The sequence below is a fragment of the Cornus florida genome, unplaced genomic scaffold (assembly GCF_030987335.1).
Source record: "Cornus florida cultivar Cherokee Brave unplaced genomic scaffold, ASM3098733v1 CherokeeBrave_3.0.0_Hap2_Chr05, whole genome shotgun sequence".
Classification (NCBI taxonomy): Eukaryota; Viridiplantae; Streptophyta; class Magnoliopsida; order Cornales; family Cornaceae; genus Cornus; species Cornus florida.
Window position 1 is genome coordinate 89,744,949 of NW_026775575.1, and position 25,550 is coordinate 89,770,498.

General features: G+C 34.1%; 1 protein-coding gene and 1 pseudogene across 2 annotated transcripts; one reads left to right on the forward strand and one right to left on the reverse strand.

The window, feature by feature from the left end:
- The first annotated feature begins 5,591 nt into the window (after positions 1-5,591).
- LOC132307515 (receptor-like protein 43) lies at positions 5,592-9,242 on the forward strand. Of its 2 annotated transcripts, none has more exons than XM_059805308.1 (2): positions 5,592-6,443; positions 6,570-9,242. In XM_059805308.1, the coding sequence occupies exons 1-2, from the start codon at positions 5,817-5,819 to the stop codon at positions 9,045-9,047; spliced, it is 3,105 nt and encodes a 1,034-aa protein (XP_059661291.1). In that variant the 5' UTR covers positions 5,592-5,816; the 3' UTR covers positions 9,048-9,242. The 2 variants fall into 2 exon arrangements, with proteins under 2 accessions (XP_059661291.1, XP_059661290.1); XM_059805307.1 differs by having other exon boundaries at positions 5,593-6,765; positions 6,889-9,242.
- Positions 9,243-9,936: 694 nt separating this feature from the next.
- LOC132309674 (uncharacterized) lies at positions 9,937-14,829 on the reverse strand (annotated as a pseudogene).
- Positions 14,830-25,550: the final 10,721 nt, after the last annotated feature.

Here is a 25,550-nt window from a genome sequence, read left to right on the forward strand (position 1 = left end):
ATGCGCGAAACCTATGGTGTTTAAAAATTAAACTGCGCAGCCCAAGTAGTAAAACTTCAAATTTACACAATTACACCAACTAAGATGTGCAACTAATTCTATCATTTGTGAATTTTCGGAAAAAAATATATATACATTCTATCATTTGTAGTTTCAGACACGAATATTAGGAGCATTAAATTATTATTTTTAGTTAAATTACTCCGTATAATACAAATTGTCATACTTCTCAACTTCTGGTTTTTACGATTTATGAATATTGACCAGCAATAATATACTAGCATCATTACACGAAGAGCTTTAAAGTTTACAAAATAATAATGGGCTAATTTCAAAAAACCCTATTACTTTTCGAATTTTGATCATATACCTCCAACATGTTTTAGAAAGCTCCTTACAATTTATTAAAATTATCACATTGCACTTAGTATTCGTGTCCGACCCGTTAATTGAGCTTTTAAATGACATATTTTCGGCGGTCACTGAGCTTTGTTTATGAAAGTACTCGTCGATCAAACCAATCCACCAATTCTTCAAATCACTGATATTCTAGAAGAGTATGGGATTGAATCGAGATTTGTTAGAGGCAATCTGAGTCAATTTGCTCGTGAGCTGAGACTCGGGTTCGATATCGAGTCTGTGTTAATTTGGACCTTTGAGTTGAGCTCAAAGTTGGTGGTTTGTGTTATTATTGTGTTTATTTTTGAACTCTATGATTATATTTGATTGATTTGTACTTGCTTTTAGGGTTACACGGATTAAGTTGTTGGTTTTATAGGTGATGCCTGAATCAGTGCACACAAGGTGCTCAATAAAAATGTTGAACCAACACTTTAGTTTTTTACTCGAATTTCTGAAGCAACAATGCCCTCCTAAGCGGGTTACGCAAGGCGGAGCCAAAAATTTTAGGTTGGGGGCAGAATTGTACTGTGTAACTAAAGTTTAAAAATTTTATAAATCAATTGTAATGTGATTTTTTATAAATACTAGTTCTAATATATATACTTTGAGAAAATTCAAAAAGGAGAAAAATACAACTTAATAATAGATGAAAAATTGATATTAGAAAGGAAAATATAGAAAGAAAAAAAAAAAAAAAAAAAAACAATAAGTTACAATTAAAAAAAGAAGATGTACAGAAATAAGTATTTTGAGATACTTAAATTTTCTTCATCAACTGTTTGAGTTTTTCAAATCTAATTTTTGAAAGAAAAATTTCGAGTACTCTGATTTCACTTAGGAATGATATACCTAGATTAAATATTAGAAAAAAATAATAAATTTTAACTAAACAAAATAATTTTAAATTAAACAAGATGTCAATAAAGATTGTTACAATTCTAGATATTTTTCTTGTGGTTATCATTGTACAAAAATGTTTGACAACAAATGCAATATTTTTTATTAAACATGACGGAACATTAGCGATTTTTATCCCATTTTTCTATCTCTTTAATTAATATTATCAATATTGCACATGTGTGTATGTAAATAAATTAACAATGTGTTACAATAACAACTATAATAATAATGAACTTATTTACAATATTCGAGATTTTAAAAACATAATTAAATGGGTTCAAGTATAACTTTTTTTAAATTTCAAGAATACACATACTAAATTTATTTTCGAACTCTCTATTTTGGGGTTAATTTTTAAACTCTCTATTTTGGGTCAATATGTAATTACTTTGAAAATTTTGGGGGCCAATTGAATTTTTTAATGATTTTTAGGGTTAATATTTATAATTCAATTAATATTTAAGAGATAGTAATAAAAATTTTCAAAAAGTTTAGGGTGGCATGGCCCTACTGACCCCTAGCTCCGCCCCTAGTGTTACGACTGGACAGAGTACTCATGCCAATCGTTAAGCTAGTCAAGCCAATGTCACACCTTTGGCTCAAATTCCCCCGACTGTGAAAGAATGGTTATAATCAATATCTCCGTGTTTCTGCCTATTCTTTATTTATTTTGTTCTCACCATTAGCATAGGTTTGTTTTAGAGAGAGGGAGACGTGAGATTTTTAGAGAGAGAGAAAGAGGGGTTGAAGAATAAGACAATCCCTTTTATTAAAAAGGTATTTTTGATATTTTTTTAAAAACTAATTTTTAGTTTTAATTTAACATTAAATAATAAGATCAAAATTGTCATTTCACAACTCGGTTAACGGGTCGGACACGAATATTGGACCAGTGTGATCACTTATTAAAGTGTAGAGAATTTTCAGAAATAGATAGGAGGTTTATGACAAAAATTTAAAAGTAATGGAGTTTTAAAAAATTAGCCCAATAATAATAATAAAGAAATATATATATTATAATATTATTATGTTATCTACTACTTCTCTCCATGGACTTGGGCTTAGGCCAATTTCAGTCCATATAACAAGACTCTACTGAAAATATTACATTATCACAACACTTTTTTAATTCTCTTCTAACACATATGTAATTAGAAGACAAAAGTGAATATCATTTGTAGTTTCAATTGAAAAAATACATGCTATTTAAAATATAATAAATTTTATACTAATATATTATGAGATAATTAATGATATGTTAAAAAATAATTAATTAAATATGTAACTTTATATTAAACATACAAAATAAAGCAATAAAATAAGAATAATAAATAAATAACTTGGACCAATGCTAGTATTGGGCACTGTGTCCTTAACATAATTTACACTCCACATGTGCTAACGAACTTTTATTAAATTCGTGGATAGATCGAACTTCTTTTGTCAACTAATGTATCTATATCTATACTTTATAAAATATGAATTGGCCGGTTGGATCCTCGCCATATGGCTTGGACCAATTTCTATTTGGCTTGAGTCTACTGGTTTTGGATCTATGTGGCACCAACCACTTGAGCACATGACTTGTACAAAAAGTAATTCTACCAATAATATAGATATTAAACTTGATTTTAGCCATTTGGCTAAGACCATTTTACCGCATAACGGAGCCACATGGGTTCATGTGGATGTTGGCAGAAAGGAGAATGAGAATTATATGTATGAAAAAATAAAATAAAATAAAATAAAATAAGAATTCTACGTGAACTCTTAAAATGAATGATTGGAGTATGACACTAAAAGGGGATATTTTTAGGTGTAGAAGTATCTTTTCATATTGGGTGTGCTTCTTCAAGTAGGATGTAATGATTCAGAATAGCTGTGTCTGTTCATTTATAACCATTCCCAAACACCTCCTTACCTGAATAGACACCACCTTTCTCACACAACACTAACAATCACCAACCTGATGTGTTTTGAAATTTTTTGTAATCCAAAATATAATTAATTACTACAAATCACTAGCGAACACTATGGTAGACATTTTTATTTCACACACCACTTCATTTATAGACTTCCTGATAGACTCGCTCCAAATTTCTAACAATTTCTTCATTGTAACTTTGCTAGTTTTAAGTTTTACCGTATTTATTTATGGTAAAATGCAACCGAAGGAAGAAACTTGTTATATGAATAACGGTATCATAGTGCTTGTGACTTTCTGTATTCCACATCCATATTATCTTCTCAGATTTCACACAGACACACATTTAATGATTATAAATTGCTACTTGAGGGTCAAGGTTGAGGAGTGAATATAATAAGAGGAATGAATTATTTTTATTTTTATTTTTATAATAGGCATAAAAGAGGAGGAAAGACAAGACGCTTTTTTTTATTTATAATTATTTTATTCTTTTATCTCTTTCTCTGTATTGATAAGTAAATAAGACAAATAGATTATTATAAAAGTTTTAAATTAAATACTATATAATTCATTTAATTTTATTTATTTATTTCATTCAAATAAAATTTTTTTTTTCATACCTAACGAGGTGCGATTCAAAAATTTTCTTTCATATCTAACGGCACGGGGAGATTCTGAGTGTGAGTTCCATCACATAACATTACGAGTCACCTGATATCATGTGATGAGTCTCACTCTCCACTCACATAAATTTGATTTGACATTGTCAGAGTTGGCCTTTACAAATTGTTTGGATTTACAGCTTTAGTATGTGTGGGTAGCAGGATGAATTGAATGCATTAGTATTTAGTGCTATGTTTTTTTTTAAATTTTTTTATTTACATGGAGCCGAGAAAAACTAGCAGTGATATTGGAACTTCGCATGAATTAAGGTGAGATATAAAAGAGAACCCTGTCTTCTCATACAAATTAGAAAGTTATCATTATTATTATTTATTTAATTTTTGACTAAGGTTTATGAGGATTTTCCCAGAAAAACAAGAAAAGGAAGAAAAAGCTTTTTTGGTATTTTATCTTTGTATAACAAATAAAGATGGCGAGAGGAAATTTCCCTGCGCAATGAGTTATCAAAGAAATTTTTTTTTTTTTCAATCATTACAAGGGTCAAAGGAGAAAAATCAAGGGCGGCAAAGGCCACAATATCCACAGCAAAACGAGTAAAAGAAACTGTGGCTTGGATTTTTGTCAGATTGGGATTTGCGGAGAAAAATCCCAAAAAGGCAAAGAGTACATCACAAAAGTAATGCATGAAAAACATTGTATTGTGAAAATTAGTTGAAAATAAATTAAGTTTGTATATAAAAATATATAAATTTTACTTGATTCCCTCAAAGAATCTAAAATTATATTCATGAGTTAGAATAAATAAATACACTTTGCATAAGAATTCAGAATGTACAGCACTCAAAGAATCTAAAATTATATTCATGAGTTAGAATAAATAAATGCACTCTGCATAAGAATTCAGAATGTACAGTACTTGTCATTTTTATACTGTGCATTGCACTGCAGCAAACGTTGGGTCCATTTAAATGGGAGGATTCCAAATGAATAGATTTATATTTGAGTAGGTGAGAAATAAAATTTGATGAATTTGACAAAATTATATTTATAAATTCCAAAAAACAGGTTATAAGTAATTATTTGAAATACAGGCGGACAAAAAAATTAACATGACCAATGATCATAATTATAGTAGATTTCAAATAATAAGCCATCATAAATAGGTATTTGAAATACATGCTGATTTAAGTTGAGGAATGATTGATTGTGGTAAAATATTTATTATATATATATTTTAATTATATCATCTTATGTAAGTCACTTGATTTCAAATTTATTCTTTCTTAATCTAAATAAAACCTTAGTGATCAACATTGCTGGGGAAGCCAATGCCGTATAAAATAGTAGCCAATTGAACCAAAAATATGGGGTGGAACAATATTTATTCAATCGATATTAAAGTTTAGAGTCCATATATTTCATGGAATTTTATGGTGATTCATTTTTTTCTTTTTTAAAAATAAAAAACCAAAAACAAAAGAAAACAAGTTCACAAACTAAGATAAATATTTTTTTGGTAAATGCAAATAATTTGTTTATTAACAATAATATGCATGGATAATATATTGTGTTTTTGTGTGGTGTTGGGGTGGTGGGGAGTGATCTGTGGTGATGATTTTTTGTTTGGCAGAAAGTAGCAAGTGGAAATTAAGAGGAAGGTGTCTCTTCTTTAATAAAGTAGGTGAAGACTTGATATGACAAGTCCTTTTTTCCAAACACGTTCAATTGCCGTTCAGTTTACTCTAGGTTGTATTGACTTGACTTGAGTTGACTCAACAAGTTCAATAATTTCCTGGAAGTTGCGCACAGTACTTGTGTTCATCTAACACGGTAAATAGGATCCCATTTTGATATTCTTCTATATAAACACCACCTCTCTCGTAGCCCTGATTATCATATATACTTATATAAGTGCCAAAGAAAGAGAATTTTATATAAGACTTTATACATCATATAATTTATAATGGGTGGTTGCTTACCAATATTATTCTTGCACTACTTACTCTTCTTCTTACTCATCATCACTACATCTCATTACTCCATGCTTGTTCAGTCTTTGCCTTCTCTCCAGCAACAGAACCCACTCTGCCACCACGATGACAGCTCTGCTTTGATTCACTTCAATCTAAGCCTTTCAATTAAAAAGTCTAGACCAATATCTATGGATCCTTCAGCTTATCCAAAGGTTGCATCGTGGAATACCAGCAGCAGTGATTGTTGCTCATGGGACGGTGTCACCTGTGATGATGACACCGGCCGTGTCATTGGCCTTGACCTCAGTAGCAGCTTTCTCTGTGGTTTTATCAACTCCAACAACACCCTCTTCCGCCTTGTTCACCTTCAAACACTCAACCTTGCTGACAATTGGTTTAACGACTCTCAAATCCCATCTGCTGTTGGACTTCTTTCGAGGTTAACTTATCTCAATCTCTCATATTCCGTATTTGCTGGTCAAATCCCTTTGAAAATTTCAAATTTAACCAAATTAACTTCTCTTGATCTCTCAAGAAATTCAGTGGAGCTCCTTAAGCCTGGTCTAACAAGCTTGGTTCAGAATGTGACGAATTTAGAAGAACTTTACCTCAATGAGGTAAACATATCTTCTACAGTACCTCACATTTTGGCTAATTTTTCATCTTTAACTTCTGTACTTCTCGAAGGTTGTCAATTACAAGGTGAATTTCCGGCAGGCATTTTTAAGTTACCAAACCTACAGTTTCTTAGCGTGCAGAACAATCCAGATCTCAGAGGTTACTTGCCTGAATTTCACATGAGGAGTCCACTTAAGGAATTGGGACCGGCGGGAACAAACTTTTTTGGAGAGCTACCAAATTCAATTAGAAATCTCCAATCCTTGTATAAATTGGACATATCAAATTGCAATTTCATAGGGTCAATACCGGCTTCAATTGGTAATCTTGCAAAACTCATTTTTCTGGACCTTTCTAGAAATAACTTTTTTGGAGAATTGCCAAATTCAATCGGATACCTTGAATCTTTGAATCATTTGGATATGTCATTTTGTAATTTCACAGGGACAATTCCGTATTCATTTGGTAATTTAGCACAACTCCATTATTTGGAGATGGCAGGATGCAATTTCTCAGGGCCAATCCCGTCTTGGTTTGGTAATTTTTTACAACTGCAATATTTGGACCTTTCCGGAAACAACTTTTTTGGAGAACTGCCAAATTCAATTGGATTCCTTAAATCCTTGAATCATTTGGAGATGGCAGGATGCAATTTCTCAGGGCCAATCCCGTCTTGGTTTGGTAATTTTTCACAACTGCAATATTTGGACCTTTCCGGAAGCAACTTTTCTGGAGAACTGCCAAATTCTATAGGATTTCTCGAATCCTTGAATCATTTGGATATGTCAAATTGCAATTTCACAGGGTCAACTCCGTATTCATTTAGTAATTTTACACATATGCTATATTTAGACCTTTCTAACAATAATTTTGATGGTCAGATACCTTCTTCATTTGCTAATTTTACAAAGCTCTTATATCTTGACCTCTCTTATAATTTTTTGCATGGCCCAATTCCCGAGTCAATCTCTCAACTTGTGAATTTGAAATATCTTTATCTTCATGGTAATAACCTGAGTGGAAAGCTAGATGTGTTTCTTATTCCGAAAAATCTTACTGAGCTTGTATTATCGGCTAACCAATTAACGTTGCTCACCAGTAGCTTCATCAATGATACGCTTCCCAAGTTTGAGTACCTAGACCAGTTGCGGTACTTAAACCTCAGCAACAACTGCATCCAAGGCTCCCTGCCAACATGGATATGGAACATGAGTACACAAACTCTGCTTCGCCTTGACCTTTCTCAAAACTTTATAACCGGCTTTCACCAACCTCTTCCTTTAGTCCTTCCTTGGGATCGACTAGACATTTTAGACCTTAGTTCTAACATGCTGGAAGGATCACTCCCCGTTCCACCACCATCCACCTGGGTTTATAATGTCGCAAACAACAAACTGACCGGGAAGATTCCACTATTGATATGCAATGCAAGTTCTCTTGGTGTCCTGGATTTATCTTATAACAAATTGAGTGATACCATTCCCCAATGCTTGGGCAATTTTTCTGATCTGTTTTTAGTGAATCTTCGAAACAATAAATTACATGGTCCCATTCCTCGAACATTCAAGCATAGAACCCAACTGAGGATGATCAACTTAAGTCAAAACCAATTGCAAGGGACAGTGCCAAAATCGTTGGTCAATTGTTCACTTCTAAAAAGTCTTGATCTTGGGAACAATAACATCAACGATATATTTCCCTTTTGGCTTGGAACACTTCCTGAATTGAAGGTTCTCATTTTGCGATTCAATAGATTCCATGGTTCAATATTAAACCCCAACTCCAGTTTTGCTTTCCCCAAATTGCAGATTCTTGACCTCTCTCACAATGGTTTCACTGGTCAGTTACCTTCCGGTTATTTTCACACATGGACAGCCATGAAAACTATTGATGTCAATCAATCGAAATACCTCTGGAGAGAGGAGAGTATTTATGAAAATTACACTACATACGCAATCACACTGACAAACAAAGGTTTGCCAACAGTGTATGTGTATATCCTAAACAGCTTCACTGCCATTGATCTCTCAAGTAACCGATTTGAAGGAGAGATTCCGGATTCTATTGGGATTCTTAAGGGCCTTCACATGCTCCGCCTTTCCGACAACAATCTCACTGGTCACATTCCATCATCCTTGGGGAATCTAATGCAGCTTGAATCATTAGACATTTCTCAAAATAAGCTCGAGGGAGAGATTCCACAGCAGCTAACCCAACTCACGTTCCTTGAATTCTTCAATGTCTCTAATAATCATCTCACAGGACCTATACCACGAGTGAGCCAATTTAATACATTTGAAAGCAGTTCATACGAGGAGAATTCAGGATTGTGTGGAGACCCTTTGCCAAAGAAATGTGGCAATTCAGAGGCATCACTGCCACCACCACAACCTTCGAACTTCAACCAAGGTGATGATCATTCCTGGTTTGGAATTGATAAAAGTGATTGGATTGTGATATGCATGGGCTATGGCGGTGGGTTAGTAGTCGGGTTCATCATTGGGCACACTCAGACCACAAGGTATCATGATTGGTTTGTCGATACCTTCGGAAGAAACCGAAAGAATCAAAGAAGGAAGAAGAAGAGCGGGCGAAGAAGCTAAATTTGATGAGCTCACCTTCATTCACGGTGACATCAAGAAAATAATTGCAGATCTAGCATGGAGTTTCCACCAGCTGTTATTAGGCCTAGGTTTGTCTTCAATATATCTTTTATATGTTGTGTTTATTTTCTTCTTCACTTGTTTGCATCTGTAGTTTGTCTTCAATATATCTTTTATATGTGTTGTGTTGCGTTTCTTCTTCACTTGTTTGCATGTGTAGTTTGTTCAGTTGGACTCTGTCAAAGTTTTGTTTTTAGATAATTGTTTTTATAATATTTTGGCATAAATTCTTAAGCAGTCGGCTAGTAATTGTTTCTGGATTTTTTAATTTTAATTTCGGTAAAGAGTATTAAGAAGAAAAAATCACTCTACGGGAAAAGGACAAAAAAAAAATAATAATCAATTGGATTCAGACTAATCAAAAGGCTGAGCAAAGACTAGCAATAAATCTCTATTTGAATTTTTTTCTTATTTATTTATTTTATATATAAAATCCCCCTCAAGTAACGGGAGATGCTCAGTTATTTTTTAAAACAAAAAGACCCTATAGGCTATAGCATTATTAGCATTGTTGGTTGGAAAAAGGTTTTTTTTTTTTTTTTAGTTAAAATGGTTGGAAAAAGGTAGGTAAACCTTCCGCTATTGAAAAAGAAAAGAAAAGGAAATTAATGGCAAGGTGTGTCACATAAGTAAGAACCAGTACATTGCAAAAATAAGTTGACGCAAATTTTCTAAAAACACAATACAATGTAGTTTGCTTCTTCTAAGGAAAAGAAAATTCAATAAGTAAGGAGTTGGACTTTTCAGTCCTACCTAAGCGTCATTTTCCCTCCCTTGCCATGGTCTGTAGATGTGGGTAGCAACATATAAAGTTTTTTTAGCAGATGCATTAAATGATAAGCCCAATTTCAACATCTAAACCACACGAACATCTTAAATTCAACCATATAATGCACGCCATGGCTCCCCGCTGTCCCTCGATGTTTTTACTGGGTTCCACATTATCCTCTCTCAAAAAGCTTAATCAAGAGATGCTTGACAGAAGGTCTCCTATCTCATAGATCACCTGGGAAAGAATGCACATAGAATCAGATCTCAGATAAGGATATCGAACAAGCACAGAAACTAATAGGAAAAGAAGAAGAATATTTCTGCTTTAGTTCCACTAAAATATTCAGAGGAATTCAGGACCTTCAGTTGTATGCCTACCATCCATGGAATTCAGGACTTTCAGTTGGCAGCTAAGAAATAATGTGTTCACTAGATGAATGCGGATGCTTAGAGGATTTAAAAAGAAAAAAAGGGAAATAGACTACCGATTAGAGCTACAGTTAGAGCCCTCAAGCATTACGTGTTGTTCCTGTTCCATTGATGTGGCTGTTTTGAGGATCTTAGGTATGGTAATAGGCTTGTTTCTTGACAGCCAATTGAGGGTCACGAATTCAGGTAGGTGTTCGAGGTTTTTGTCCCACGCCGGATCCAGATGGGGAGAGTATTGAATATATATGAGCAGTGTTATCAAAGGCCTAAGGTGCGCTATGGTGCTAGAGGTCTTTGGAGCCTATGCGTCGGGCAGGCACAAGGTGAGACGAGCGTCTGAATGAAACAGGTGCACAATTGAAAAATTAGATTGCTATTAAAGTATAATCATATTTCCATATTAAAGGCGCAAGTGTTGCGTCTATAGCCTAGGTGCACCTTTACCAATACTGCATATAAGTGGATATGCAGCACAACCCAACAACTTGAACTTTTTGAGTCAAAAAGCAAGCACCCGACACGTTACAGTTGGTATCAGTCTATATATTAGAGCGAGATTCAGTTCTTAATCCAGTGTCACACCAAGTATTCGGTTGGAAGGTGTCCAGGTTTGCCTCTGGTAGGCAAGGTCGTCCGACTGCCCCCCCCCCAAAACCCCAGAAAAAAAAAAAATTCATTACTATGGTAAATTTTAGCCCGGCCAAAAAAAAAAAAAAATATTATTTCTAGTATTAACCCACCAAAAAAATTATTACTAGTATTAGCCCACCCCATTAATAATTTCTAGATCTACCCTTGGTAATGAAGGCGTTGCAAATTCGGGTGGAGGAGAATGTTCGAGGATATTGGGTATATATGGGCATACCAATCATGCCTATAGCAAAAGCTACTATCTTTCTCTCTATTTTGTTTACAACCCGTTTAACTAAAGGTGTCATGTTCGTGTTAAAAATGATCCGTTTAGCTAAACGTGTTGAACAAACACATCGTGTCTATGTCAAAAATGACTAAAACGTGCCTTGTCGTGTCGTGTCAAGTCTTGATCTATTTATTAAACGAGTTACACGTGTTGTGTCGTGTTATTCGTGTAATAATATTGTCGTGTTCATGTCAAGATTTTTTTGACAAGAATAATGATCGTGTTGTATTCGTGTCGACCCATATAATATAATACCTATGCTCTGACACGATACGAACATGACTTGCCAACACGAATTGCCACCCCTAGCGGCGAGAGTCGTCGGCAGCAGCGAATTCCCAATGGAATTAAAGAGACAGAAGGGTTAGAGAGTTTTAGGTTAAGAGATATATCAAGCACAACCGTTGATGGATAAAATAGAAGGTTAGGATTTAATCTGAAATTTAAAATTAAACAAAAATTGTATAATATATGAAAATCGAGTTTGGGTTAAGCTCGGGTTAGAAAGGTTTCAACGCAAAATGGGCTCGAGCTGAAAACTTCCAACCCAATCAAAACTGGAATTGGTAAAATTAAAAACCCAACCTGAAAATTTCGAGTTGGGTTCGGGTTGGGTCACATTGAACCCGCCCAACTTGCACCCCTACATGTAACTCATTTTAAATTATCTATGAATCGGAGGGACCAGAGATGGAAAGGAATCTTCTATTGGGGCTTTAAAATTTCTTACTATTAACTCTCTTTTCGGTTAGGTAATGGAGAGAAATTGTAAATCTTTAAAGGAGAAAGTTGATTTTATGGGCTCCTTGGGTCCCTCTGGGCCTTTGTGTAGTTTTTGAGATGCGTTTCCCTTTTTGAATGCTTTCTAATACATTATTACTTACCAAAAAACTATGAAGATAAGAATAGATCAAGAAAGGATCCTATAGCATTAGTAGTGGATTAGGAATGATTTCCACAATTGTGAGGGGCATGCTCGAGGGTGCCTAAACCTTCATTCCTGTTACTAACTTTGTTCTTAGAGGGTACATGCGTATAAAAACTTTTAACAGGAAAAATTAATGGAACACTCGCCAAAAATAAGAAAAAAATGGAATACCAAAACATGAAGTCGAATATATTGACCTTAAAGTTCATAGCAGAACATGAAGTGACAAAAGACACTGATATTTTAAGTACAAACAGAAATGCCCAAATTTGATATTATTAATCCGGACAACAGTAATATAGGAGAGGAGAGTGGTGAGGGGGACTTCATAGTGCAAATTCATGTACTGAACATTTAATCAATCATAAGATCCATATCTTTGATCATAGTTCCAAATATTTCTTAGCAACATTAACAAGAATAATTGCCTTAATTGAAAATTATTGAAGAAAAAATACCTCGAGCTCTTCTGCTAAAGCTTTACTCACTGTTACATAGACTCTTCTAAAGTAGTGAAGTACCCGTGTCGGACACATCCCTCGGACATTGGTATGGGATATGTGTCCGGCATTTTTGGTTGGACTTGTAATTAAAATGCATAGCCAATCATTCAATTACATTATATTATTACTTTCAAAATGAGTTAGATTTCTACAGTGAACATTATATTAGATAAAAACATCACTTTACTTTATAAAATAAAATAATTAATAAAATGAATATTTAGCCGTGTCCATGTGTCCTTCTGTTTGGAGATTTGACATGTCCGACTTATGGATACATACCCGTGTCCGACACCCGTACCCGAGTCCATGTAACATAGGCTTTACTAGATGGGTGTTGACCACTTTGCCCAATAAGGAAAAAAGTTGGCAGCTTAAAGACACGGATCAACTGAAGATAGCAAGCCACTGATTCGTGATGAATCTGCAGCGTCGATGGTGGCTTTTGTGGTTTGGCTAACATGACCTGTGTTACATCCGTTTCTAGACCTATTTGTATGCCATATAGTGAAACTTTGTTGTTCGTCAATGAACTTTTACCTTCCCACTTTAGCTTTGATGCTGCCACAATGAATGGGAACACTACTGTGGGTATGGTTGATGAATCTTCCACTGTTATTGATGCCCGAACTTCATTAACAACACATGCCAAAATTGGGGGTTCATAATTTTGAAGAAGCAACAGAGACACCTGGAAAAGAAATCAAAAAAGAAAAAGTATCAAATATCCCACTACGCCATTCATGTGGTTGAGCTAGAAGTTCTTATCGATATGTAGAATAACGAGGGAAGAGGAAAAAGGGCAAGCTGACCAAAATTTGGACATAGTCATTATCATTTTCCTAGATCTTTGGAAACAAGAAACTAAAACAGCAAGAATATCACATACCGGAGTAACCGGACCTTGTAAATTCCTAAGATAACATATCAAAACCCATTCTGTGCTTCTATCCGTTTAACGGTTTTAAATTCCCAATATCTTTTGCAAAGGAATTGTTTATGTAACAGGTAATGCTCAAGACAAATCAAACTTAAATTGGAAGTATCCATGCTTTGCACCTGATCAAAGTTGTAATGAGCAAGACAGAAGGATAAATCATGCATTGGATTCCAACTAGAGCCCAAGGCCTTTCTAAAAGAATGGTAGTGCACACATACAGGATGTCTTTGGCGCCTCTCCATTGTCATACCCGCATATAAGTGACGGTCTTCCTCTAAAGCATCCAACAGCTGGCATGCTGATTAGGTTTTTTTTTCCTTCCTGACATGCTGATTAGGTTTTTTTTTTTTTTTTTTGGTTTTCTTTTCCTTCCTGACATGCTGATTAGTTTGGTAAATCAAAATTTTCTATTTATCATAGCTTCATTACCAACAACCATACCTCCCTCACTTTCATAACGTCACAGATCTCCTTGAATTCCAATTACAAATTAAGTTGGTACAAAAACGAATTAAACTCATTAGCTGCCTAATTGAACCGCGATAACAAAATTCCACATTGTCTATCTGTTAAGCAATCTCAAGACCATAAAATGCTCCAAACTTATTGGGATTTCCAATCACCATGTGATGCGATCTTCCCAAACCAGTCAGGGCATGTGGTAATAAATAAATAAACAAAAAAAAACTCATGCGATGTTTGGTAGCATGGAATCAAAAAAATCCTTGGAATTGAAATTGGAGAAAATTTCTAAATTTTGAATTAATATGAACTTAAATTCCACAAAATTGTATCGAATTCATTGCACAAGTAGAGAAAAAGGCAGACCTGATAAAGGCCTTTCTCATCGACAAAATGAACGATGTTGCCGGAAGCCTTGTGATCTTTGATCCCGTAGCGTTCCTGAAGAGACAGCTCGAACGATTCTTCTCTGTAAAATAACCAATCGACCGGCCAGATATAGATGAGTGAGATTGCTGAAGGTGAAATAGAAAAATTGAATTTGGATGATAATCAGAAGAAACTTACATCTTCGAAGGGAGGAGTTAGGGTTTGGTTGGAGAGCGTCTGAGATTGCGGTGCCGAAGCCATCAGCGTCTCTGATTAGGAATGTTACCTTGGGAGCAACCTTCATTCTCCGTTGCTTGGAGAGGAAGTGGGGGGACGAGTTTTTAGTACAGAAGTGATTCAGTAACCAGAGCTAATTATATTCATGGAGGATGAATTTACCACGAAATCTTTGGTTTCATAAGTATTTACGCAGAATGCGCTTTCGTGAAAAGAAATTGAGAAATGACATTCATGCCAAATGAAAAATAATAAAATAAAATAAGAAAAACAATAATGAATATCTCCATTTTTTATTTGAAATTGATGACTAAATTCAAATAGATTTTAAAAATAAATCGACCGGTATGTTACGTATATTTATATGTGTCCTCACGATGTTATCTCTCATCAGTAAATCTTTATCTCTTTTTTTATTTTTAAATTCTATTAAAAAATTTCATCATAGTTTTCATGACTATTTTTTTTTTTCTCCTAAAGAAATTAGGCATAATGTAAAAAGGTAAAACATAAACTTTTATATTTTTTTGAATTAGTTTTGAGAGTTAATTAAACTCATGTTGGTAGAAAATTAAATTTTGAAATTTAAAAATGTTCATTAAAATTCATGTTAAGTGTGGAAAGAAGGCTTGAATCGATATATTTTTTTTAGATTATTAAGAGCACAATGCAAGAGATGTTCACTACTTTTTCATAACCGTTTAATCAATTAATGGTAAATTCAAGATAAAAAATTTTGATTACTGATTTGAAAATGTTCCGTTTGTGCAAATAATATTATTTATTACATTGATGAATTAAGTAACAAAAAGGAAAAACAAAATGCAGTTCTTTTTTTTTTTTTTTTTTTCATTCTATATTTTCACAAAAATAATAGGTCATAATAGGATTCTACAATTTATTCACAATACATGACCCAAAAAAAAAAAAAAAAAAGTGTGTGGAAAATTCATCTCACAAAAATGAAAAACTTGGGTATAAAAATGTAACTTCAGTTATTTTTTCATCATCGGTAAGAAGAAAACTGTAGAACCTCCGAGCAAGAAGGAAATGGCCTGAAATGACCAAGCCCTGCATTGTCAACATCTACTGGTAATTCGAACCATCGTTGACTCTGTGACACACTGAAAATGTCGCAAGGTTGGTTCTCATGCAGGTGGTCCCAGTAGCATGCAGTAGAATCAGCAACCACAACCATCTGCAGCAATGGTCACCTTCTCTGCTCGCAGATTGGAACGCCTACACCGCCTCCAAAGCTTCCGACGAGTTCGAGTCTTCGAGTTCAGCCTTCGATCTGGAAGCCGCCGTCAAAACCGCGAACGATAAGATCACTGGTACTTTCAATGTGTAAGGAATACTACGCACTGTCCTTCACTTTTTTTTGTAATCTAGGGTTCCATATGCTGTTATCCAATCCTCCTATTGCTTGTGAATTTGACATTTAAATGCTTTATATGGATTTAATTATGTATGTGTCGAGAGTCATTGTTAGAATTATATATGGATTATTTTTGGAAATGATACTGTTCTTGTTATACATAGTAGTGGAAATTGCTAGGTTTTTTTTGTTAATGCAGTTGGTGTATTATGTGGAGAAAAAAAAGCTTGATCAGTGCGAATGTTTTATGATTCGTATGGGGTGAAATTTACATAGCTTGTGAAAACAAATTCTAGCAAAAAATTATGCGAATGTATGATGAATTTGGATAATGTTTAAGCCTTAGGAGATGTAAGAGTGAGATGTCCCTAGCAACGTGCCTTCAACGATGAGGAGGTTTTTGGTGATGATGTTAACATGCTCTGCCGAGGGCTCCGGAGTACTTTAATATATCTTTGATTAGTCCGAGATCTCTGGAGTATTAAAGGAAAGATAGAAGGATTCATGGTTGATGTATTGGGAATGATGGCAAGAGTCAATCAGCTGTTTTAGCCCTCTGCTAAGCGATTAGGATAACATAAGAAATAGACATGCAGCAATTTCAATAACAAGGAAATGGTTGAAACTTGACAGTGATAAAAATATATACAAGCGTTGAAATTGTTCTCTCCTGGAAATGAGCAGTTTAGTTTAGGTGAAGTAAAAATATGTTGTTTGTGATGTGGGGAGAGTATAATTTCATACTAAAACATGTCCTTGGAGATACCTACACTTGCTAAATTACACGGCATAACTTCTTCTTCCTGTAGGTGTAAGCAAATCATGAATAGCTGACATATTCACTAGCATTGATTATACATTAAAATAGAATTTGCAGGCTTTACAGTTGTATAAAGCATTTTCTAAACTGTTTTGAACTAATATACCTTGTGTTAAGATGTTCTTTCTAAGTTTGGTATTCCCTTTTACCTTTCTTCCTGTGAGTGTATTCAGTAAGCAGTCTATGAACATAATGAACAGATCCATTCAGATCCATCATTTATTCATTCTTTGCACTGTGCAATACCTCATTGAAAATCGGTTTTCATAAGTGTATTCTATGCATCTTGAGAGTTCACTTTGATTGTATGTTGAAATTGAAAATGTTATTCCAGAGAACTTTTTTAGAAATTGTAAATGAATGGATTAATTAAGAATGTTATCAGCTTACTACTTATTTGACACGCTTTGCAAATAGTAAATATCAAATCTAATATCCCAAGTGGAAAATCCCACCATAAAGAAGAAAGTCTAAATATGTAAACCTTCTGTAACCCTAATTCTTAAAGAATTGATATACCATGGTAAGCTACATAGATCTCGTCACGCGTCACTCTCTTTACAAACACCATTATCTTATAGACTCCATGTGGCGAAAGCTGATAGTTATATGAGTCTTGTCTTGAATAATTGAGTAAGGTTGCATTTATAGTAGTATTTTCATGCAATCATTATTTTCCACATCATTAGAAAATTGTGGGCCATTGATCTAAGTGCGACAAGTCTTACAAGACTCACCATATTCTTAACTTAAAGGACCCATGTGGTTGAATACGATTGGCTTATTGGTCCTTGCTTTGGATTACCAAGTGAAGTCATACATGTGCTTTAATGCTTCAATATGACCTTCCTTCCCCAGCTTCCAACTCGCCACATGCTTCCTTTTTATTGGTATATAGTCCCTCTCTTGATACTCATCTTACACGTGAGTCTATATAGCAATATAGTGTAAAATCAACTTCAATAATGCCACAATATAGCTTCCTTCTTTTAAGCAATTAGGCAATAATCTAGTGTGGCAAGTTCGCTAGAACTCACGACATATCATCTTTCCATTTGTCCAAAAATAATGGATAACCAAATACATTTCAAAACAGTTCGTATGAGATGGATTCAGGACTGTGTGGAGATCCTTTGTCAAAGAAATGTGGCAATTTGGAAATACCACTACCACCACCACGTTCAAAATTGAAGCAAGATGATGATGATGTTGGGATTTATATGCCCTGGCATAGTAAATTCCTATCTGGATTATAGTGACATATGTTCCTGACATATCTGAAATATTTATGATTTATATAATTGGTGAATTCAATGTATTATGTTTCGATTCACTATGAAATTGATAGTGTCCATGTAATTACAAGAAATATTTATATATATGTATGTGATGACAATCAATGCATGATATATAAATAGTAATTATAAATTGTTCATAGTCGGTAATTATGGATGGACTCATAATTAATTAAGACTTGAACTGGATCCGCGTTAGGTTGAGATATATTGCGAGAGCCGTCGTATGCAATTTCTCCCTATCACCGTCATGGCATTTGACTCTTAAGTATGAGAAAAGTATAGACTCTTTTATTAATTAATAATTACTTTGATTTGTTCGGCGGATTCTTCGGGATCCTTAGACCGACACTTTGGGTAGTTATGTAATTAATAGTTAGAGGGTTATATTTTCAATATTTGCATCATTGCTACTTGTATTTATTTTGTATTGATTATGGTTGATCACAAAGTAAATTCAAAGGCCTTCGTGTGTTTTTAGACAAAATGATTTATTATATATTTATTTATTTAAATTATTATTTTTGTCAAACAAATGTTTTATTGTGATCGAGCTAGAAATAATCAAAGGTACCAAAATAAATATATTAATTAAGTAGTCGGATTGATGGCTATATTTATCCGATAACTAATTATGCATAGAGGGGTCAAAGTGCAATATTGACTTAGAGGTTATTTATTATTTAATTGGAGTTCAATTAATTTCTTTTAGTGGAGTAGAAATTAATTTATGAATTAATTGAATTGAGTCAATGGACCGGGCCAATTATTAATTCATTGTAGCCAATAAAATAATAGGCCCAATGGATTCTCACTCATAGCCCAACTTGATATTGGAATCATATTAGATTTGAGACATATGAATTAGAGATGGAGAAGGATTTGTTGTTTCCTTTTCTTTATTTTTATGTTGCCTATAAATATACATGGTCTATATATATTTTAGGGGGTGATTTTTATGAGAAGGAAAAAGGAATAAATTTTCTCTCTCTAGAAAATTAGGGTTTATGTTCTCATCTAATGGAGGCTCCCACAAGCCTAGTTTTCCGAGGTAATTCATGGAGGCTTATGAATGATTCCTAAAGGCAAAATAATTACCAAGAAGATGGAGATCCAAGGAGAAGGCATCTTGCTAAGGGATCTACAATAAGTGAGAACATTCACTTTAGAGGAAAGTTTTAAAGGTTTACTCAGACCTTTGATGTAAGTATTCAATCCATTAATCGAATGATACATCATATTTTTATTTTTGCATAAAACTTGTATCTATGTGATGAATCAAGATCTATGAATCAAAATCCCTCGAAAAGTTTTTAAAACTTGCACGTTTCCCAACAGTGGTATCAGAGCATGGTTTGATTCATTACTAGAGATCATGATTTTATGAAAATCATCATTCATGGATCCAAAATTATATTCATATATATTTTTATTGATGTATGTTGATGTATGATTTAATATGTTGATATATATTGATACATGATGATGTATGAATAATTGTGAATGAATGATGATGTATGGTTGGGTCATGGATGAAGCTTATAGGAATATTGAATGTAATTTTATCTTTGGATGAATGTAATTAAGGCTTTGATTTAGCCGTTTGAAAGTTCAATGATGTAATTTATTTTTCCCATTGTATTTCAAGTTATAAATATTTTTAAAGCCATGTAATATTCATCAAAGGATGCTATGAAGCTTCAAGAAGGTCCAAAAGGGTTAAATTATACTTCAGTAATTTTCTGGAATTTTTCCGAATTTTTTTGGAATTTTTTGAGGCTTAATTTATATTTTCTGGAATTTTTTAAATATTTTCTGGAATTTTCGGCGTTTTTCCGGTGGCCGGAACGTCACCGGCGGCGAGAAGAACTACTGGAGGAGGCTGGGATCTGGTGCAGTGCACCAATAATGAATCTGGCGCGTGAGGAACACGCGCCAAAAGTGATAGGTGGGGAATGGAATCTGGCGCGTGGGTTCCACGCGCCAGAAAAGTCAACCATTCCGGCACGTGAGGAACACGCGCCGGACAAAGCCAGATCAGCTGCTTGCTGGCGCGTGAGGAGCACGTGCCAGGCCAAGCAAGTACATCACACGCGCTCGTGCCGGCGCGTGGCACTCGCTGTATCATCCCTCCAGCGCGTGCAGGCGCGTGGCACGCGCTGGAACTTTCCAGTAGCCCGTGGAGACTTCCTGTCCACTCTCCTAGCGCGTGGGAGCGCGTGGGGACATGCTGGACACTTTCCGGGCGCGTTCCAAGCACTGTTTTGCTTTTCCAGATGCCTACCAGCTTCCTGTAGGTGTTTGCAAGCTGATGGAAGATCTTCGCGCAGTGATTAGAGCAATTAAATGTTAAAAGCTGATTCCATTGGCCATTTTATTTGCTTTATCTGTTATTTGTTTATTTATGCGATGTATGAAATGCATGGAATATATAATTGTTAATTAATTATTATTCATGCATTGGATCCATGATATTTATTTAAATGGCTTGATTTATATTAATTAAGTTATGAAAATTAATTGGATTTGATTACTAATTAATTTGAGGGCACTTATTGGGAAACGCAAAATTATTATTATTTTTTTTTGTAAATTATTTTTAAAGTGTGCTTCAAATTAAATATTAGTGAATCGTTTAAAGTCCAAATATTTTCTAAATTTAATTGGATTAAAATCAAGACGTTTTGCAAGCATTATATCATGTAAATGAATAAAATGAAAACCCTAATTATGAATGATTAAAAATTGAGTGGGAGCGGGGATTTTTATACATTGCCCCATGGCCTTTGTTATTAACACCATTGTAATTAGATCTTCAAAAATAAGGTCCCACGCATGATTTGAAAAGTCTTAATATTACAAGAATGGTTGTCTCATGAAAATACAAATATTAAATGTTCATTGTAATTAGATCTTTAAAAATAAGGCCCTACGCATGATTTAAAGAGTCTAGATTATAATGACAACATATTTAATGTTTAATTTTTCGTTAGAGTTTTAATAACGTTATACACTCAATCTAAAATCAATAGTGTTAGCTTCCCAACGAAGTGGTCTATACTAGGTGATTTTAGAAAGGCTAAATTAAATCGGGAATCATTTCATATGATAGATAAGGCATTGTCTTAAGAGATATGGAAATGATGGGATTTGCCCGCCAATAGCAATAATGAACTTCGCCAACCGAATAAGTTATTGGCGTATTGGTTATTCGATTTTTCATGCAGTGGTTAAGGGACCCACATATTATTATTTTAATGGAAGTGCTCGCTTAATAGCAAATGAATCTCAATAATAGTAATAATGAACTCCTCCAACAGGATAAGTTATTGACATATTGATTGGTTGATTTATTTTGCTACAGAGTTGAGGGACCCGCATTAATTAAAAGGGATTGTTCACCAATAATGATAATGATCTCTTGTTCAATTGAGATTTATTATATTATGTGGTTAACAAACTCATTTTAATTTTAAATATGCATGACAGTATTAATAATTCACCTTGCATATTGTATGAATGCATTTATATTCAGATTAATTATGTCTAATCCAGTTTATCTGCTTGCTTACATATTCAATGTAACTGGACTTCATTAATATTGACTGGGAAAGGAAGTTAGATATTTTATTCACAACGTAAGGGTACAAATGTATTTACTACTCCTAAACCTAATCCTTTTACTTTAAGATACCCAAGAGAGCATTAATGCTTTGAATAAGTGAAATAAGGCAAATGAGATGACTTTGTGCAATATTCTAGAGTTTACCTCGAATACGCTCCAAAGCTAACATTTACATTATTTTATTTTCTTCAAGCATCATGTTAAAATTTTAATAAGATGTTTTGGTGAGATTAGATAGAGAGTATGCCAAAATACTATGTCAGACTTGAATAGCATCAAGATAGCCTAAGGAACTCCAGTATGAAATCGAATTTTGAAAAATGATTGTTTATTATTTAAAAATTAGCTGGAGATCAATAAGGCTGACTTGGGTGGTAAGTTTCAAGTTAACATGATTATTGCCTTGTTACCAAACTCGTTCGACTCTGTTAGAGTGAACTAAATAAGGAATCAGTTTGAGTTCACACTCGTTGATATTCTTATAGAATTGGTAACAGATGAAGGGTTAATCAAGAGTATGGGCGTTCCTATCAATCTAACCTAGTCTATACCATCTTCTTCTAGGCCCAAGTGGAAGGCCAAAGCACAAAAGAAGGATGATAATAGGACTAGACTAGCACAGAACATGGGTATTCAAAAAGGTTAAAGGGAATAAGGCAGTGTATGTTGAGGGCGAAGAAAACTGTTTCTTTTGTCGTTAACTAAGACACTAAAGGACAAACTGTCTAAGCAATGACGTGGCATAGGAAAATATATATTTAATCATTGAGCCATGTTATGTGGTTGTATCTATTGATTCCTGATGGATAGATTCTGGAGCCACTAAACATGTTTGCAATTTATTGTAAGGATTTCAGGAATCCAGAAGTCTTGATGATATGGAAATATATTCATCTTTTGACCTGATGCCAAGGTTGTAGTTAAGTCAGTGGGAGTATTACATCTGAAATTAGAGAGTATGAGGATATTAGTATTAGATAATTATCTTTATGCACAGTGGTTAGACGCTATCTAATTTTTGTTTCACTTGTGGTTTATAAAAACTAGATCGTTATTTTGTAAAACTGGTTTTATAAAATTGAATAGATATGCGATTGCTTCTGGTGCATTGAAAGATGGTTAATATACTATAATCACAAACTCTTAAGATTTGCAGGATGTAGAAACTAATGTTGCATCTTCTAGATTGAATGTTAAGAGAAAATTTGTTATTCCTGACTCATTGTATTTTTGGTGTCTATTTTTGGGTTATAATCAATCAAAATGAGATTTAAAGATTGATTAAAGAAAGTTTATTACCTAGTGAGGCAGAGGAGCCTAAACCAAACTTGTGAATCTTGTTTTGAAGGATAGATAACTCTAAGGGCTTAATCAGCCAAATGAAATAGACATAAAGAACAATTGGAGTCGGTACACACGTACACGTGTAGTCTTATGAACATCCAATCAAGATTACTCACGTTTTGGATAAATTTACCTGTTGCGACACAAGTCTTATACTTTTGGTATATTCCGAAAGGGTCAAGACTGATGTGGAGCACAGATTAGGTAAACTTATCAAGACACTTCGATCTGATCGAGTATTTGAGTATTTCTTGGGATAGTGCAAAGACTATATGGTCAATGAGGGTGTTGTGTACCAGTTTTCCGCAATTGACGCTAAATTAATTTAGGTGTCAAATAGGAATAACAGAATTCCACTTAACATGGTTAGATCTATGATCAGCTATGCTACATTATCTCTTTCATTTAAGAGTTTAGCGTTAATAACATCGATGCGCATTATGAACTGCATTCCATCTTAGTCTGTCTCAAGGATACCGTTGAGCTGTGTTTTTGACTAAATCTTAATTTGAATCACATGCACATATGGGGTAGTCTTGCACATGTGCGCTTGATATGGACAAGTAAGTTGGAAACAGATCATATGCATGATAGATTTGATAGCTACTCTAAAATGTCACTAGGACTGATTATTTTATGATCTCAATGATAAAAGTTGATTGTTTACACTCACTGTTTATCTATAGGAGAATCATATTATGAATCACATACCTAGTAGCATAGTGTTAGAGAATATGGTAAGAGTACCAGATGTACCACAAGTGAACACATTTATTATAGAGATTGAGAATAATATATGAATTCCCTATTAATGCGTTAGCATCATCGATTTCTGCATCTGTACATTGATGTAGTGGGAGGATTATCATCCAATTCGACAGAATCATGTTTTTAGGTGAGACCATTATGGACATCCCTGTTAAACATGAGTTGGACCCAGTAAGCTACACGGAAGCGTGAACCGATGTGGATACAGATCGTTTTGGTGAGTTACTATGAAATCAGAGTTGGAATCTATGTATTCTAATAAATTCTGGGATCTTGTAGAACTTTCTAGTAGGGTGATTCCTATGGAAGGTAAGTTAATCTACAAATAGATACCAGAAGATTTCTTAGTGAATAAATCATGAGTGTACAAGGGAATGTCATTATTTTTCTAATTCTATATATATTGATGACATCCTACTCATTTAGAATGATGTGGAAGTTTTGTCATTAATAAAGAGGTAGTTGTTCAATTACTTTTAAATGAAGGATTTTCAGGATGTAAGCTAGATTCCTAGGATCAAGCTTTTGCAAGATCAGGTTAAAAGGAAAATAGGCTTATTTTAATAATCCTACATTGATAAAGTTTTGACCAGGTTTGGTATGCATAACTCAAAGAATGAGTTCTTGCTTTATTGATATGGATGGCTCTCTCTAGTAAGTAGTTTTTCAAGACTATCAAAGGAGATTGAGCAAATGAGACTGGAACAATATGTTTCGGTATATGAGAGTCTCATATATGCCATGGTCTATACCAAATAGGACATCCGCTACATAGTAGGGATAATCAGTAGAGATCAGTCCAATACTGGACTTGACAACTGGTCTGTTGTGAAAAATATTATTAAGTACCTAAGGAGAATCAATGATATCATACTCATTTATGGATGTGATGATATGGTCCTAGTCAGGTATGCTAGTTCTGATTTTCAATCAGAAGTAGATACTATGAGGTTCATGACTCAGTGTATGTTCACTTAATGAAAGGGAGATCAGTTGGTAGATTGTTAAGCAGATTTCAACTGCTGACTCAAACCTGTAGGTGGAATATATTGCAGCCTTAAAGGCGGCAAAGGAAGCCTATTAGTTTGATCTCACTGATTTAAAGGTTGTGGAGTATACTAGCCTGCCTATTGAGCTATGTTGTGACAATAGTGCAGAAGTAGTCTAAACCAATGACCCAAGGTTCCATAGAGGAACAAGATACACTGAGAGGAAGTATCATGTTCTACATGATATTGTCCGGCAAGAAAATGCACTTGTAGTTAGAACATTGCATTGGAACACAACTTTGTTGATCCATTATCAAAGGTGTCATTGATAAATAATTTATCTGGATAACATTGGAGTTAGGTGCAATTTGAATTGGCTATGAGGGCAAGTGGGAGCTGTTGGGATTTATATGCCCTGGCATAGCAAATTCCTATCTGGATTATAGTGACATATGTTCCTGACATATCTGAAATATTTATGATTTATATAATTGGTGAATTCAATGTATTATGTTTCGATTCACTATGAAATTGATAGTGTCCATGTAATTACAAGAAATATTTATATATATGTATGTGATGACAATCAATGCATGATATATAAATAGTAATTATAAATTGTTCATAGTCGGTAATTATGAATGGACTCATAATTAATTAAGACTT